The following is an 18,159-nucleotide window of genomic DNA, read 5'->3' as shown; positions in this document are numbered from 1 at the left end:
TTTTTCACATTAACCTCACACAGGAGGCCCTGGAGATTTTCATTTCCCTCACAGCCTATGTCATCTTTGGGGATGCTAGGTTTATTTTAAGGAAAGGAAGGACAGGAAGTTCTGCGAAGGAAAAAGGTATGAGAGGTGGATAGGAATCAGGAATGATAAAAGCAAGAATCCATCTCTCCCACTGCAGTGCAAAACAATGGTCGAGAGAGTCCGGCTGGGGAGGTCAAAGGGTCACCCTCAACTGGCCTCCCCCGAAACTGCAGACGATACTGATACCGATAAGCAATTGGGGGGCAAACTCATCTGCCGCCATAACCTGGACAAATCTCACCTCTTGAATCCGCAACCCCTGCTAACTCACCAAACTTAGCAAACCACTTGGGTTGACATATGACAGAGGTGTTGGTTATCCCATGATGGTTACCCATAATTTAAATATGTAAACAAATTATTATCAAAAAAATGGTTTAATTCTCCAAGAATGTGACAAATTCAGTAAGTTTATAGAGCTGGTCTTCGCTGGAGGTGATGGGTGCCGGAGGGGGCGGCGGCTTGGTGGGCACTATCATCTTGCCCCCATCCTGCACGGCCCATCCACGCTCCTTGCACAGTTCCAGCACGAGCTCTGGAGCCAGCCCCGTCATGGAGGAGACAGTATCCACAGACACGGAGCTGTAGGCCTGGCCAATGAGGGTGATGGCGCGTTCACGTACTTTTTCTGGAATACGAAAATAAACAATTATTATATTTAATCTTTTAATCCTCAGAGCGCCGATTTACGTACCTAAACATTGATTTATTAAAAAGTTACTAGCAATGAAACTATACACTATACACGCTGTACACAATGTGTATAGTGTATATGTGCATGCTTTTGAACGAGTTACTAGCAGCATAAAACTATGGTAAAGCCAGGTAGCAAATACTATGTAGAAAAGAAAACAATATTGAAATAACAAAAATCACACGAAATTTTAAAATTATTAAAATTTCGTGTGATTTTTCTTCTTTCAATTCTTTAATATTTAGTAAATTCACTCTATTAACTCTAATAAAGAACTATTAATTCACAAACTAATGTCAGTACCTACTTTATTGCTTGATAATAGTTCCAGTTACAAAAAATGAAGTTTATTGAACTTGAATGATGTTACGCATTATGCTAGAACAGTGGTTCTTAACCTGGGTTCGATGGAACCCCAGGGGTTCGGTGAGTCAGTTGGGTGAAGATCAAGACCCCCGACTTATATGATTCGTGGTGACACGCCCCGCTTGAAATCATTGAAATTCAGCAGAGCCAGGTTCAACAGCAACTCTTCAGAACAACATCGCTCTCAACGTTTTGGTGTCAGCAAATGGAAACATACCCTGTTATTGCTAAGAAAGCTCTGGAGATTTTTATACCGCTTGTTACAACATTTTGCGAGCAATCCTTTTCTAAGATGCTGGATATAAAAACGAAGAAGAGGAATAGACTTTGTTGTGAAAATGACATGAGAGTGGCACTTGCCAAGGTTGTTTAGTATTGAAACAGCTTTTTTTGAATTACCTACCATTTCTCCTACTATCCATCTCCTTCCCTATAAACAGTCCTACCCACATTGGACCTTATGAACGTTGTTGCACTAATTGTCGCAAATACCAGTCGAGCTCGTGTCGTACATCAAGAAGGTGCCACCTAAAATTTCATGCGTTGGCCCGTTGGGCGAGTTATTGAATTATTTCCTGGCGCTGATAAAATTGTTCGTGTCGTTTCAGTTCGTACGCCACAGGGTGTTTTTAAACGCCCCGTAGTGAAACTATATCGATTACCTATCGAATAAATTTTGTTCTATTTAGTTTCTAATTTTAGTTTTCGTTACATTAACTTAAGTTTATATATATATATTTTGTTCATCTTCTTTTTTTTTATGTCGATTGTTGAGAAAATTTGTACATTTCCTCAAGGCGGGCGGAATGTTTAGTATTGAAACAGCTTTTTTTGAATTACCTACCATTTCTCCTACTATCCATCTCCTTCCCTATAAACAGTCCTACCCACATTGGACCTTATGAACGTTGTTGCACTAATTGTCGCAAATACCAGTCGAGCTCGTGTCGTACATCAAGAAGGTGCCACCTAAAATTTCGTATCATATGTGTAAATACCGAAATAAATTCGTTTGTTGTTCGTCTCGTTTGTGGAGGAAAATTCACCAGTGCAAAGTGCATCGAGAACCCGTATTTTTGCCCGGATTCATGGGAGTTCAGGTAGGCTGTTTTCCTTCTTCCAATTATTCCCGTGCTATTTACAAACCAATTGAATGAGCTTTAGTTATCGTTTTTTTACAGTTCACTCAAAGTGTTATAGAACACGCTACATTGTTTGGTCCTCTCCCCGGATATCGATCTGGTTGGATATTGAACATCGGTTCAATTAGCCATTCAATTGTTTTTTTGAATATCACAACCTTGTCATCCATTCTCCTGTCTAAAAGCTGTTTCAACAATTTAGAATCATTATTCAATAATAGAAGCATAAATTTAGTACCTAGAATATTGTCAATATTGTTTGCAAATTCGGTGGGTAATCTTAAATTTGTTACCTTCAAATTTGAAGTAGGTAGGTGCAATTATTTTTTAATATTGTCGTGTCGGTAAAACAGATTGTTTCAATAATCAGAAAGTGGCTGGTTTTTAAGTTGGTACTACTGAGTAGTCAGCTGTCAATTGGACGGCCATATTGGAATACATTGTTTACAAATTATCTAGCTGTCAAAATAGTTTGTTGTTGTTTTTCGGAATTTTGTTTACTAAAATACTTTTCTTAAATCTGCAAATATGGCATCGAACGCAATTAAATATAAATTGGCGATTTTAGATCTAGAAAGTATTCGCGCGTCGGCGGTTAAGGCTTTAAAACATCGGAGTTATCAGATAAGAAGATTTTTAAAGCACGTTTTTCGGATATAACAACAGTTAGAGATAATTTCGTACAGTGTCATATGCTTTTGGAAACTTCGAAAAAGGAGGAATCTGAAATTGCAACTTTGCAAACAAAATATTCTGAATTTCAAGATATTTATTACGAAATACAGTCACATCACAGTGAATTGTTTCCGGAAAACTTCGAAAATGATTTTGAAAGTAAAAATGTTACTAAGAATTCAAATATTTCACTTCCGAAAATTAAATTGATAAATTTTTCTGGAATTTCAACAGAATGGGTAAATTACATAAATACTTTTGATTCGTTAATACATTCAAATAATACGTTAAATCCTGTACAAAAAATGCATTATTTAATTAGTAGTTTATCTGGAAAAGCATTTATTTGTGTTAAACATCTTCCTATTTCGGAAGAAAATTATATTGTTGCCTACAATTTGTTAAAGGCAAGATTCGAAAACATTCGGTTAATAGCAGATACCCATATAGAGTTAATATTGTCATCTCAAATTGTCAAAGCCAATGATAACTTGAGGAAATTTATTTCAATATTGAAGGAAAACGTAGCGGCTTTAATGGCATTACATTTTCCAGTACATGAATGGAGTTTCCTATTATTACATATTGTTTTACGTAAATTACCAAAAGAATTACGTATTGAATTTGAGATTCAAAATAAATTGGAAAAAGTGCCTACATTTGACCAATTATTACATTTTCTGGAGCAACAATGTCTAGCTAAAGAGACCGCGTTGGGCGTTTTTCCGGAAAGTCTCTCACAAAGGGAAATCTTTAATAAAAGCCCCTCGAAATCATATAACATTAAAAATCGTTCGAATAATAATAATAATAATGTTAGTTCTTTTGTGTCGAATGTCGTAAATAAATGTCTTGTGTGTAAATCGTCACATTATCTGAATAAATGTGAAAAATTCTTACGTCTGTCACCAAAGGACAGATTTTCATTCGCCAAGGAGCACAAGCTCTGTCTCAACTGTTTACAAAATAAACATAATGCAAAAAATTGTCAGTCTCGTTTCTCTTGTAATGAGTGTCAAGCTAGACATCACAGCCTGTTGCATTTTCCAAAGAAAATGTTTGAAAATACTGAAAATCAGGAAAATTCTGAAAATCAAGAAAATTCTGAACCACTTGCGTTAACAACGTTCTACAATAAAAATAGTAAATCGGTACTGTTGTCCACAGCCTACGTGGAAATATTAGGAAAAAATGGCGTTTTTCAAAAAGCAAGAATTCTTTTGGACTCGGCGAGTCAGGCTAATTTCATTTCGGAGGAGTGTGCAAAACGCCTCGGCTTTTCTCGTTCAAGTAAACATTCATTTTCTATCGTCGGTATTGGTGGCACTCGCACAATTGGATCAAACGGATTAGTAAAAACAAATTTTCGTCCTGTCGCCTCGAAGGAGTCTGGTATTACTACAGATTTCCTTATTATCAATAACATTTCATCGTACTTGCCGTCGTCTCATATCGTTGAACATGACTGGCAACATATTAGAGGACTCAAATTAGGAGACCCAACCTTCTACTTGCCATCAGCAATTGACATTCTACTCGGAAGTAATATTTTTGCCTCATTATTAGGCCCAGGTAAATTGGTCGGCAAAGAAAATGAACCTATTGCCATCGAAACAACATTAGGATGGGTTTTAATGGGAAATGTCGGATCGTCAAATGATTCGATAAATTCATTTTTTACTTCAATGGATGACTCAATTGAGGATAAACTTAAATGTTTTTGGGAAATCGAAAATGTCCCCTCGTTGAAAGAAATTCGATCCCCTGATGAAATTCGGTGTGAAAAGTTGTATATTGAAAATACCTACCGTAACAAAGACGGGAGGTATGTCGTAGCTTTACCATTTAAGGAAAGCCCAGAAAAATTGGGAAAGTCATATGACACCGCATTGTCGCGCTTCATGCATTTAGAAAAGAGGCTGGATTCAAATCCTGATCTCAAATCGCAATATATTTCTTTTATGAGAGAGTATTTAACTTTGGAACATATGATTGAAATACCATCTCGGTCACCAGTTGGAAACTATTTCATACCACATCACGGCGTAATCAAGGAGACAAGTTCTACAACTCGTTTGAGAGTCGTTTTTGATGCAAGTACCAAAACATCATCGGGTATTGCATTGAATGATATACTTTTCGTGGGTTCAAAATTACAAAAGGACATAGTCGAATTGATGTGTAATTTTCGTATACACAAAGTCGTTTTTACAGCTGACATACGTCAAATGTATCGACAAATCCTCATGGATTCAAACTCATGTAATTATCAACATATATTATGGCGGGAGTCGCGCAATCATCCCGTAAAAGAATTTGAATTACAAACGGTCACATATGGGACAGCAAGTGCCCCTTTCTTAGCTATTCGAACATTGCATCAATTAGCAGCTGATGAAAGTACTAACTATTCAAAGGCTGCAAGCATATTAATTAATGACACATATGTAGATGACATTGTCAGTGGTGCGCAAACTTTGGAAAGCGCTCGATTTTACATCATGGAGTTGAATGCATTACTTCAAAAGGGTGGTTTTGAATTACGAAAATGGACTAGCAACTATCCTGAAGTTTTAGAAGACATTCCTCTCAATTGTCGGGAAGTACCATTAAGTTTTGAATTTGACGGTGATAAGAAAAATATTAATATATTAGGTATTCAATGGATCCCGTCGCTCGATAAATTTACATATAAAATTAATAATGCTTTTAGTGACCACTGCACAAAACGTACAATGCTATCTACCATAGCACGATTATATGATCCATTGGGATTCATTAACCCTGTCGTTTTTGTCGCTAAATATTTCATGCAAGAATTGTGGAAGTTGCAACTTGGTTGGGATGAGGTAATCCCCATGGAAATGAGTTTGAAGTGGAAGAAATATATAACGGAACTTCCTTCCCTATCAAAGTTAAGAATTGATCGCTTTGTTACTACGTCTCAAAAAAGTCGTTGTATACTGGTTGGTTTTTCTGACGCCTCTGAACGAGGATATTGTGGAGTTGTTTATTTGATTGCAATCAATAATCGAGAAATTTCAAGCCACATTTTACTATCTAAATCAAAAGTTGCACCCATTAAGGTGATATCTATTCCACGGCTTGAACTGCTTGGAGCAGTTTTGTTGGCAAAGCTGTTAACCTATTGTAAAGAAGTATATAAAGATCGACTTCAAATAGAAAACATTATAGCTTTCACCGATTCCACTATTGTTTTGGCGTGGTTAAAAACACCTACGTTTCGTTTGCAAACTTTCGTTGCAAATCGTATTGAAACCATCATTCAAAGTCTACCTTATGAACATTGGTTTCACATTTCGTCGCAAGAAAATCCTGCAGATTTGGGGTCACGAGGAGTTTTTCCAAGTGAAATTGCCGAATCTTCCTTATGGTGGTATGGTCCACGTTTTATATCGTCACCCGTAGAGGAGTGGTCCTTTGTTAAACCTCAAGATATTCCGGTAGAACAAATACCAGAGTATAAATCGAAGAATCTAACTTCATTATCAACTAATGTGTCGACTCGTGACCAAGAGTTTCTATTGAAATTTTCATCACTATCGAAATTATTACGAGTTATAGCTTGGTGTCGTCGATTTATTAATAGATTAAGTTTGAAATCAAAGATAAGTTGCAACACACTCTCGTTGAAAGAAATTAATTTATCTTTGACCTGTTGCATTAAATTCGTTCAAAATATTTATTTTAAACAAGATATAGATAATATAATCTCGCATAATGTGTGTTCACCGCAACTGCAAAGACTTGCTCCCTTTATCGATGAATTTGGAATATTAAGGGTGGGCGGACGTCTTCGCTTTGCACAAGTAGTGTCGGAAACCTCTAGACATCCTATTATTTTACCAAAGCAATGTCATTTAACAACTCTAATAATAGATTATTACCATCGTTTGTACCTTCATCCTGGTCCGCGTGCATTGCAATCTATACTATCATTAAAATATTGGATAATTTCGGCTCGTAACGTAATTCGACATCGTTTGAGCAAATGTATCTCTTGTTTTAAAAACAACCCGCGTGGTAGTTTACCCTTGATGGGTAACTTGCCCGCTTCCCGTTTTCGAGAAGGTCGTCCATTTTTAAATGTAGGAACCGATTATGGAGGTCCGTTTGTAGTCCGCGAAAGTAGGCGTCGCGGCGCTAAAACCTATAAAGCCTATTTATGTCTATTCGTTTGTTTATCGACCAAAGCCGTTCATTTGGAATTAGTGTCAGATCTATCCACTGAAGCATTTATAGCAGCATTAGATCGATTCATTTCTCGTCGTGGACTTTGCCAAAACATTTATAGCGATTGTGGTACCAACTTTGTCGGTGCCAATTGATATCATATAGGTCTTTCTAAATTTTTAAGATTACCTGAAAACAATAACACACTTATAGACGCTACTGCCATTCGTTCAATTATCTGGCACTTTAATCCTCCCTCCGCCCCACACTTTAACGGAGTATCGGAGGCTGGAATTAAATCAACTAAACATCATTTGAAAAGGGTAGTGGGAAATCAAGTACTCACTTTTGAAGAGCTAGCCACTGTTTTGACTCGTATCGAAGCAATCTTAAATTCTCGTCCTATTGGCGCGATGTCAACGGATCCGTCTGAAATGGACGCCCTGACTCCAGCGCATTTTTTGATTGGAGCTCCTCTAGTTTCTGTTGTTGAAGAAGATTTTGTGGACGTACCAATGAACCGTCTATCGCGCTGGCAATTATTGAAACAAATGTCTCAACATTTTTGGAATCGTTGGCGAAAAAAATATTTACACACTCTTCAACAACGGAACAAGTGGTCATCATCATCACCCAATCTGAAAGTCGACGACCTAGTAATGATTGACGACTCACATTCTGCGCCCATGCGTTGGCCCGTTGGGCGAGTTATTGAATTATTTCCTGGCGCTGATAAAATTGTTCGTGTCGTTTCAGTTCGTACGCCACAGGGTGTTTTTAAACGCCCCGTAGTGAAACTATATCGATTACCTATCGAATAAATTTTGTTCTATTTAGTTTCTAATTTTAGTTTTCGTTACATTAACTTAAGTTTATATATATATATTTTGTTCATCTTCTTTTTTTTTATGTCGATTGTTGAGAAAATTTGTACATTTCCTCAAGGCGGGCGGAATGTTTAGTATTGAAACAGCTTTTTTTGAATTACCTACCATTTCTCCTACTATCCATCTCCTTCCCTATAAACAGTCCTACCCACATTGGACCTTATGAACGTTGTTGCACTAATTGTCGCAAATACCAGTCGAGCTCGTGTCGTACATCAAGAAGGTGCCACCTAAAATTTCGTATCATATGTGTAAATACCGAAATAAATTCGTTTGTTGTTCGTCTCGTTTGTGGAGGAAAATTCACCAGTGCAAAGTGCATCGAGAACCCGTATTTTTGCCCGGATTCATGGGAGTTCAGGTAGGCTGTTTTCCTTCTTCCAATTATTCCCGTGCTATTTACAAACCAATTGAATGAGCTTTAGTTATCGTTTTTTTACAGTTCACTCAAAGTGTTATAGAACACGCTACAAAGGTAAAGCCGCGAATTTGTGAATTGGTTTCTGAGAGGCAACAGCAGAAGTCACACCTGATTTAAAGTAAATAATGATTAATATGTTTCATGTTTTGATTTAACCATTAAATTTTAATATTTTGATCTTTGTTTTTTTATTTTTTTTTTCATTTTGTACACCTATATATAAATATATACCATGTTTTGAATTTGTAAAAATCTAATTTTATTTTTCAAATTAGGAGGGGTTCGGTGAATGCGCATATGTACCTGGTGGGGTTCGATACCTCCTAAAAGGTCAAGAACCACTGTGCTAGAATATTACAAATCACTTACTTACCCACTACACCAACAACCGTAATTAGAATCTTTAATTAAATTCATAAACAATGGTGGCTTGCCTAACAGTAAAACTTTAAAAGCTTTTATTAAAACCTCAAAGAAATTAATTTTATAAACTAACAACAGATGGCATTATTTCAAAAATGACAATAGTATATTCACTGTAGCATAATAATAATATCAATAAAAACATTTATTTGAGAATAGATCATTACATATTTGTATATCTTTTATTGTTTTTTTTTATTATGTAAATTGATTCTCAGCTATACATTTCAGATTTCTCCAGGAATGCAGCAGTGCCAATTACCAATGCAGGGAATAAAATCAAATGTTTACCAATGTAATTGTATCACATACCACTACTAGAATGATTTTGCTTTTATTATTTAGATGGGTAGCCCCAAAAAATTTAAATGCATAAATGGATGAGAAATTTACCTTCTAAGGACTTCATGATATCAGCAACAGGTTCTGTCCAAACTGTGGCCGCCAAGGCTTGGTAAGTTCCTGGCAAGTCCCTCTTCCACATCTTCTGCCCCACTCCCCAAACAGAGAACAGTTCGGGGTTGGAGGTCTGAACGCTAAGGGGGATTCTTTTCCAGAGGTATTTGGCATTACATCTAAAATAATAAATAAAATTACAGTAACCACAGTATGTTCCTAGCTCCGTAGCAACTTCTCTTTTTGTAAGATGCGTTATTTATGAGAAAGAAGGAGAAATAACCACCCATCTTCCAAATCTTGGAAGCTTAAGTTAACCCACTTTCCAACATCTGATCAAGCGGAAACTCAGCAGAGAGACACGTTGTCGATGACAATGCATTCAATCAACTATTGGTGTGTACACACACACGGACATATAATACACGCATTTCTCTGAAATCCCTCCGTGCAGAAGTTCCATGCTAAATAGTGTCAACACTCCATACAGCAGTTCCAAGCTAAATAGTGTCAACACTCCATACAGCAGTTCATTACTAAATAGTGTCAACACTCCGTACAACAGTTCCTTACTAAATAGTGTCAACACTCCGTACAACAGTTCCTTACTAAATAGTGTCAACGCTCCGTACAGCAGTTCCAAGCTAAATAGTGTCAACACTCCTTGCAGCAGTTCATTACTAAATAGTGTCAACACTCCTTGCAGCTGTTCATTACTAAATAGTGTCAACACTCCGTACAACAGTTCCTTACTAAATAGTGTCAACACTCCGTACAACAGTTCCTTACTAAATAGTGTCAACACTCCGTACAACAGTTCCTTACTAAATAGTGTTAACACTCCTTGCAGCAGTTCCATGCTAAATGCTTTTTGGCCAGACATTTTACAAAATCTGTCTTTTATTATTTTTGATTGATTCACAACTTGTAAAAAATTGCTATAAAATGCCAAAATACAATAGAAAATAACACAAAACTGATATAAGATGCCACAATACAATAGAAAATAACACAAAATTGACAGTAATTTTAGCTTCGGAACAGCACTTTTAGGCATAAATTATGGAAATTACACTTTGTTTCAACAATTACTATGAGAAACAACTGTTTATATGCACAATGTAGGTTGTTAAGTTCTTAGTTTTTGGTTAAGTAAGTATTTTACGAAGCTTTCACAAACTTCAATCTAAACTAAAAATAAAGTAAAATAGCGGTAAAGGGATCGATTTATAAGGGAAATTTAGAATTTCGATTGAATAAAACTGAAATTTGAATGCATCTTTTACCATCTCTCTGATGTAAATAGTTATTTCTTGTAGTAATTAAGTTGAAACGATGTTTAATTTCCATAGTCTGTTACTTTTAAATGTGCGACGGCTAGGCAAAATATTTACCAAAGATTCATACACATGTGAAGTTTAATTTTTTGGGATAGATAGTAGTTAAAATGGTAAATATTTACCTATTCATTAAGTTGGTCAAATGATTTGTTTTTTTTTAAATACGTATTAAAAACGGCAGACGTAGGTAAATAATTACCGTTAAATTTTACTCAACGGCTTTGATCGTAGGATGCCAATTAAAATAACATAGTAATGTTTTCCGGCATAAGCATTTGTTTATTGACATTTGGGAAAGTTCATTGATAATGTACAATTCTACGGGATTAAAGTTTACTTACAAATCATTTTGTTGGAGATATATCGCCAATAATTGAGAATATACTAGCGGGCTGACAATTCCTTTGGGAGCCTGAAACACAAAGCAAATGTCAAAATTTTTATGGAATGTAGGTTATGTGCTTCAAAAACGGATTTACTACGTTTTCGTACCTCTAATTCTTGTTTTTCTAAGTCTGATGCAAGTTTCACAAAGTTTTGAATCGCCATTGCTTTCATCGAAGTTTTGTGAGGAGTATTGACAACACAAATCAAAATATATTATTCGTTTCCACAAAGCTGTCTATTCGATGCCAATAAAAAACAAGCTGTCATAATTGAACGAGAGGCTAGAAGCTAGAATCCATAGAATACACCACTCGAATCAAAGTCGAGCGCGATGAATTCCTGAAAGTTCCTACCTTACCACTTACATAGCAAAAAATACCGAACCCGCCGGCACCATAAATAAACCACTCACGCCGGCACAGCCGGCTCCATGCCGGCTCCATAAGCCGGCACCAGCCGGCACCTAGCTTCAACGATGCCCATCATAATAGAGATTAGGGATGTTAAAATGTATTATCGGTTATAACTTGTCGTAGTGATAGGCAAGATCGAAATATTTTAATCGAAACATAGAACAGAATCGAATGATTAATCGATTTAATTGCTCGGAGTTCTGCTATAATATTATATATAACTGCGGACAGAAGTCGAATATTTTGTCTCGGGTGGAGGGGGGGGGGTGGCGGCACAATGTTCACAAATTGTTCACATACGCAAATATCTAACACCTTACATTCCAACATTTGACAATTACCAAAGAATAATTGCGTAATCCCATATCGTCGCATTGATTCGTATACTGCGTAACTCCAAATTTTTCGAAAATACGTTTAAATGCCATCTGGTGTTAAAGTTAGTCCCGCATCGACTAGTAAAACTCGCAAATTTAAAAAAAAATTAATTTAAAAAAATTAACCTTTTAGATAAACACAAATGCGTAAAATCATGGTGCCATTTTTACTCGCGAATACTTCGAAACTCCTTAATTCAGTATTGGCCGGTGAGCCGTGCGCACGCACCTGCACGCTTGTTGTGTTTTTGACTGAGGAAATTTATTTACGTTGTTTTACGTACAGTTTTACAGTTTACATTTTTTTAGTTTTACCGTGAAATTAACTGAGATAAGTTGATTAATCAATATTGAACATTTTATAACCTTAGGTAATTTTAATTGTGAAGTTACGAATAGTGTTTTGTATCTGTAGTCTAAACTGACGTCTTCTGCACCGTGTGACGCTCTGCCGTAGCTCTCTTGTTTTATGTGCCTCTGCGGTTGCGTTCACCGCTTTTACAGTGGTACCTGCTTATCACCACACGCCCTCCTGATATCATCATCACTGCACGAATTGATTTAACTAACCCGGAGCCCTTCGCGTCCTACCTAATAGGTCGTTGTTCTGTGATTATCTCTTCTTCAAGGTCACCATCTCTTTGCAAGTGGATCTCCTCCTGATGCATATCCGGATCCGGTTCTTCACTGTCCTCTTTAAACAAACCCAAAATATTGACGGTGGAACGTGCGGCAATTCCATCTCGTCTCTCCTCAGACACAGTCCGTTCTCTGTCAGGCATCTTCCGCGGGTCAAGCACATGTCTTGGTATGCCATCTACTTCGATGTTGTTGACTGAAGTAAGTCCTGTCACCCTTCCATGCACGATGTGCATCTCCCATCTACTGGCTTAACCGCAAGAAGATCGCCCACTTAGAACTCAGTCAATACTCCCTCTTCTATATTCACTTGCGCAGAAAGGTGTCTCCACGAGTAAGTGTGAACTATACTAGACAGCGCAACACCTTGATCATCCTTACTTTTTGCAGCCAAAGATTGTACCAAAACACTGCCTGCAGGGGATCGCTTCCACTTCTGGCTGCAGTTCTCTTTATTGTTTGATGATGTCGTTCAACTATACCGTTTCCAGCTGGGTCGGTATGCCGCACAAAATCTTTGACGAACATTCCATCTCTTACACTTATCTGTAACACTGTAGGAACAAAATGCAGTACCATTGTCCATGAGAACTACTTTGGGCGGGCCTCTTTCCCGAAACACTTCTTCCAAATGTCTGACAATCGAAGCTGCATTATCTGACTCGATTTCCCGCCACCACGGCAAATCTACTTGGACCGCAATCGATAAATGTGAGTAAACATTTCCTACCGAAATGAGTAACATCAACTGCCAAGCGACTCCAGGTTGTCACAACATTAAGATTACCCGCTTCATGGGATGATGGCGGAGGGTCAGTTGTCCTGCATTGTACGCAGGAACGCACGCATCTATCGACGTCCTTTCTTCTCGCCTCGGGATCGACCAGCCGGGCAAGATGAAGCGTTCACTTTACTCCAAAGTGATGCCGAGCATGAAGAGTTTCTACGCTTAACCTTAGATTCATAACCTTATCTAAGAGGAACATTATTCATAAACATTCGTCTCACAGACGACTAAATTTAAGTGACGAGTTTTGGGGTACTTGTAAATAAAATAAATAAATTAAGTATGGCACTCCTTAATATGTTTAATTAGGTAACAAAAAAAATAATAAACGAGTTAAAATTAAATTTCATCGCTACATTCCACACACATGAGGCCGCGATGGTCCATGCACATATACTTTTTGCATTGCTTGCATTGGAACCTTGTCATATGCCGTTTTTTATAATCACAATAACCACAAACCTTTTTTTGAGTACCACTTGGACCAGGTGTGGCAATGGTAGGCATTTCATCTAAAACTTCGGCGATTTTCCTTGTTAGGCATCTCTTCAAAGTTGGCATTTCGTGTCTTTTACGTAACCATATCGTTATCACTGTCGGAATCTGTCGGGACCATTTCATCTAATTCCACATAATCTTCGACATCACTAATTTCTACATCCTTTTGCTGAATGGTAAAATCATCATCATCAGAATCAGATAAATGATTCAAATAGTCATCAATTTGCCGATCATCCATTCTAAAATAAAATAAAAAGATTTGATATAAAATACACACAATAATACATTTTGAACGATAAAATAAGATGTCACTATAAATAATAACTCAAAGAGAATAATATCATATACTTACTTTTACTCTGTATAACCAGAACTCATCAAAAACAATGTTTTCAAAATAACTTGCAGTCTCTTCAAAAGTTACACTATTCATAAACATTCGTCTCTCAGACGTTCAAAGGTCTATAACTTGTCCACAAGACTTCACTTCGAGGCAAACGCACCCGCGTTACTAATGAACAAGCGATCTAGGAAGGTACTTGAGAGGTCATCATTCTATCTCTTTCACTCGAGACACTAGAAACAAATTTACGTTTTGTGCGGTCTGTGGGACGAATGGTTATGAATCTAGGGTTAAAGCACATGTTTGCTCACCAGTTCCACTTTCAAGTCTCTCCCACCTATCTTCACACTCTGAGGAGTCTCTTTCACAACGTTTCCTGTCATGGCTACTCTTTGCCCGGGTCTTGCAAACCCTAGTAAGGGCCCGTTCCCACTTCCGTTTTCAAATCGGGGGCGGGTCCCGTTTTAAAATCGGATGCCCTAGTGGCTGTAGTGGATGTATGGAGCTGTTCACACTTGTCCGACACGATTTGAAAACGGATCCGACATTTTTTGTCGGATGGCTCGCCTACGCAGCGCGTCCGTTTTCAAATCGTGTCGGCACACGCTCGCTCATAGTGTTGTATGGAGCTGTTCACACTTGTCGTCCAGTCGTTCCGGCAGAGTCCCCGCCAAACCCCGACCCCTCCCCGCCCGCTCCCTGTCGCAAGGAAGCAGGCTCGCTGCGTGCTTGTATTTGGTTATTTTGTTAAGTAAATAAATCAAAACTACAATAATGGATAAGGAAATAAATCCCGAAAATTTAATACCACTGGTCGAAGAAAGAGTATGGTAATATTTTATCTTTAACTAAATAAAAACAAAACACTTGGTGTACACAACTTTTGTACATCAAAATTTTTATTTTATTTTATTTAAGTTTACTTTTTTTTTAATTTTAAAGCTTTAATGAGATGCACGGAAGAGCGTATTAGTTAAATAAACACATAATAAAAAATATTTGAGTGTTTATTGTTTTCTTACTTTAAAATATCGATAGCCTTTCTTCAGGACAAATGCACTTTCTCAATTTTGTATTTTGATATGTTAAGCTCTCTGAAACTCATTCCAGTAGATGGTTAAAGGAAGTGATAGACATTCTCTTAAGCCATTAAGCGCCCTTGAGGTGATTTTTCATGGTGAAAACGGCGCTATATAAATAATCCATTCATTATTATTCTAAAATAATTAAAGAACTTTAGTTCATCACTTCTTAACTCACCAATTAACACTTGGAAAATTCCTACAGAAAATCATTCGGCTATGATTGGGTGTACTCAAAATTTTCTTTTCACTTTTTTCCTTCTATTTAATAAGTACCACATGACAACAAGAGCTTCATCGTCGTCCATTGCGCACCATTACTGAATAATGAGCAAATAACATGTTTTTGTTGAATCGACAATTATTTTTTTTCGTAGAGTATGGTCCGTTTTTAAAACGGATCCGTTTTTAAAACGGTAGTGTGAACAGGGCCATTGGCCGTCCGTTTTTAAAATGGGACCCGCCTCCGATTTGAAAACGGAAGTGGGAACGGGCCCTAAGGGCCCGTTCCCACTTCCGTTTTCAAATCGGAGGCGGGTCCCGTTTTAAAAACGGATGCCCTAGTGGCTGTAGTGGATGTATGGAGCTGTTCACACTTGTCCGACACGATTTGAAAACGGATCCGACATTTTTTGTCGGATGGCTCGCCTACGCAGCGCGTCCGTTTTCAAATCGTGTCGGAACACGCTCGCTCATAGTGTTGTATGGAGCTGTTCACACTTGTCGTCCAGTCGTTCCGGCAGAGTCTCCGCCAAACCCCGACCCCTCCCCGCCCGCTCCCTGTCGCAAGGAAGCAGGCACGCTGCGTGCTTGTATTTGGTTATTTTGTATAAGTAAATAAATCAAAACTACAATAATGGATAAGGAAATAAATCCCGAAAATTTAATACCACTGGTCGAAGAAAGAGTATGGTAATATTTTATCTTTAACTAAATAAAAACAAAACACTTGGTGTACACAACTTTTGTACATCAAATTTTTTATTTTTATTTTTTAAGTTTACTTTTTTTAAATTTTAAAGCTTTAATGAGATGCACGGAAGAGCGTATTAGTTTAATAAACACATAATAAAAAATATTTGAGTTGTTATTGTTTTCTTACTTTAAAATATCGATAGCCTTTCTTCAGGACAAATGCACTTTCTCAATTTTGTATTTTGATATGTTAAGCTCTCTGAAACTCATTCCAGTAGATGGTTAAAGGAAGTGATAGACATTCTCTTAAGCCATTAAGCGCCCTTGAGGTGATTTTTCATGGTGAAAACGGCGCTATATAAATAATCCAATCATTATTATTCTAAAATAATTAAAGAACTTTAGTTCATCACTTCTCAACTCACCAATTAACACTTGGAAAATTCCTACAGAAAATCATTCGGCTATGATTGGGTGTACCCAAAATTTTCTTTTCACTTTTTTCCTTTTTTTTAATAAGTACAACATGACAACAAGAGCTTCATCGTCGTCCATTGCGCACCATTACTGAAGAATGAGCAAATAACATGTTTTTGTTGAATCGACAATTATTTTTTTTCGTAGAGTATGGTCCGTTTTTAAAACGGATCCGTTTTTAAAACGGTGGTGTGAACAGGGCCATTGGCCACCCGTTTTTAAAACGGGACCCGCCTCCGATTTGAAAACGGAAGTGGGAACGGGCCCTAAGTACATCAGTTTTATTTCTACAGGACTCTACAAGGGTGATCGACAATTTCAGATCAAATTCTTCTACAATCTCCTTCATCAACCCCAAGCGTCACTTAACGAGTATACTGTAATGATCTCCAGAGTTTGAAGATTTCACTTGAGAGTCAGATTTAATCCCTTAAGGAAGAAAAAGTACCAGCATTTATAAGACTTAAAACAGACATTAGAAAAGGATTACCACTCCTTTTACGATAACCTTCCGCATCATTAAAATCATTGAAATGCATCTAAATAGACTGCCTCGACATATACATACATTGTTGTGTTTTATTTTGTGAATGTAAAATTTCTATCTCCCAAATTTTCCGCTAGGTTGTTCATAAAACCGTTCGCAGAAAAGTAGGTACCTATGTATCTTTTGTAAAATACGTATCTCCATTCTCGGTTTTTATGTAAACTTCCTAACTCCGATTTGAAATAGAAAGCCTTAACTTACAAAAGTTTAATGATTGAAAATAAATTTCGAAATATATTATATGTTCGAAACATAAATAAAAAGAATGAGCCGTCTTTAATTTTTTTTCACTACCAGGTTTTTTGTGCCTCCTGTAAAATTTTACATTTAGTGGTTACGCATTCTACGAATTAATGCGACGATATGCATATCAAATCATATTAGGAAGTACGTAACACAATGTACCCATGGGAATATCTCGTTTGTCAAGCAATTCGAAATATTTAACGGAAATATTGACACCTTGCCCGGCAAGACTATTATTGACGGGCAAGACAATAACATCTTTGACAATAGACAATATTGTGTCTCGCTCGTTCGCCACAAATTCATTGTAATGTACAATGTATTGTATAAAAATGCAAATTGATTAAAAACGAAAGCAATCTTTCGTGAATTGTATAAATTTATTAGATTCGTAATAATCAATAATGAATCATTCCTGTCATATCAGTTTGAATGTCAGCAAGGGTATCGATAAGGGGGCAGCTGGCATTTAAGCGGAAAATGTTTCTTGTGGACTGATGAAGGACTTATTTATTATTAGCATATTTTTTTAAAATATATAACTAGGTAATTTACATTGTTTTTAATGCAAAATAATATTTTCATACGTAAATTGTGTAATACACAATTCTAAATGATAATATAGGTATTTAGAATCTTTTTCAATTATTTTTAACTTTTTGATATCATCATGTCTCCAAATCACGATTACGTGGCATAGCACTATCTTGCGCGAACCTCTTCAATAAAATTATAGTAAAAATGTGTTTGTTGTTTTTTGTAGGTTTACGGCTTTCAAAGGGGGCTCAATATGCCCATGAGCCGTTTTATTTATTCT

The 18,159-nt window shown here is 36.9% G+C and overlaps 1 protein-coding gene across 1 annotated transcript; it reads right to left on the bottom strand.

The window, feature by feature from the left end:
- Nucleotides 1-467: 467 nt before the first annotated feature.
- CSN8 (COP9 signalosome subunit 8) lies at nt 468-11,403 on the bottom strand. The gene is made up of 4 exons (XM_089631449.1): nt 11,121-11,403; nt 10,970-11,040; nt 9,286-9,467; nt 468-718 (listed from the first exon to the last, which is right to left on the bottom strand). The coding sequence occupies exons 1-4, from the start codon at nt 11,184-11,186 to the stop codon at nt 468-470; spliced, it is 570 nt and encodes a 189-aa protein (XP_089487575.1). The 5' UTR covers nt 11,187-11,403.
- Nucleotides 11,404-18,159: the final 6,756 nt, after the last annotated feature.

The sequence above is a fragment of the Hesperophylax consimilis genome, chromosome 4 (assembly GCF_061612785.1).
Source record: "Hesperophylax consimilis isolate HC1 chromosome 4, BYU_Hcon_1.0, whole genome shotgun sequence".
NCBI classification, from domain to species: domain Eukaryota; kingdom Metazoa; phylum Arthropoda; class Insecta; order Trichoptera; family Limnephilidae; genus Hesperophylax; species Hesperophylax consimilis.
This window is presented reverse-complemented; position numbering and strand designations above follow the sequence as displayed.

What these genes read in the sequence shown, in the direction of transcription:
- CSN8 (XM_089631449.1), bottom strand. Translation starts at nt 11,186, where the DNA reads ATGAAAGCAATGGCGATTCAAAACTTTGTGAAACTTGCATCAGACTTA. An exon ending in TAGAAAAACAAGAATTAGAG is followed by an intron (nt 11,041 to 11,120) that starts GTACGAAAACGT and finishes TTTGTGTTTCAG; the next exon opens with GCTCCCAAAGGAATTGTCAG. An exon ending in TATCTCCAACAAAATGATTT is followed by an intron (nt 9,468 to 10,969) that starts GTAAGTAAACTT and finishes TTATTATTTTAG; the next exon opens with ATGTAATGCCAAATACCTCT.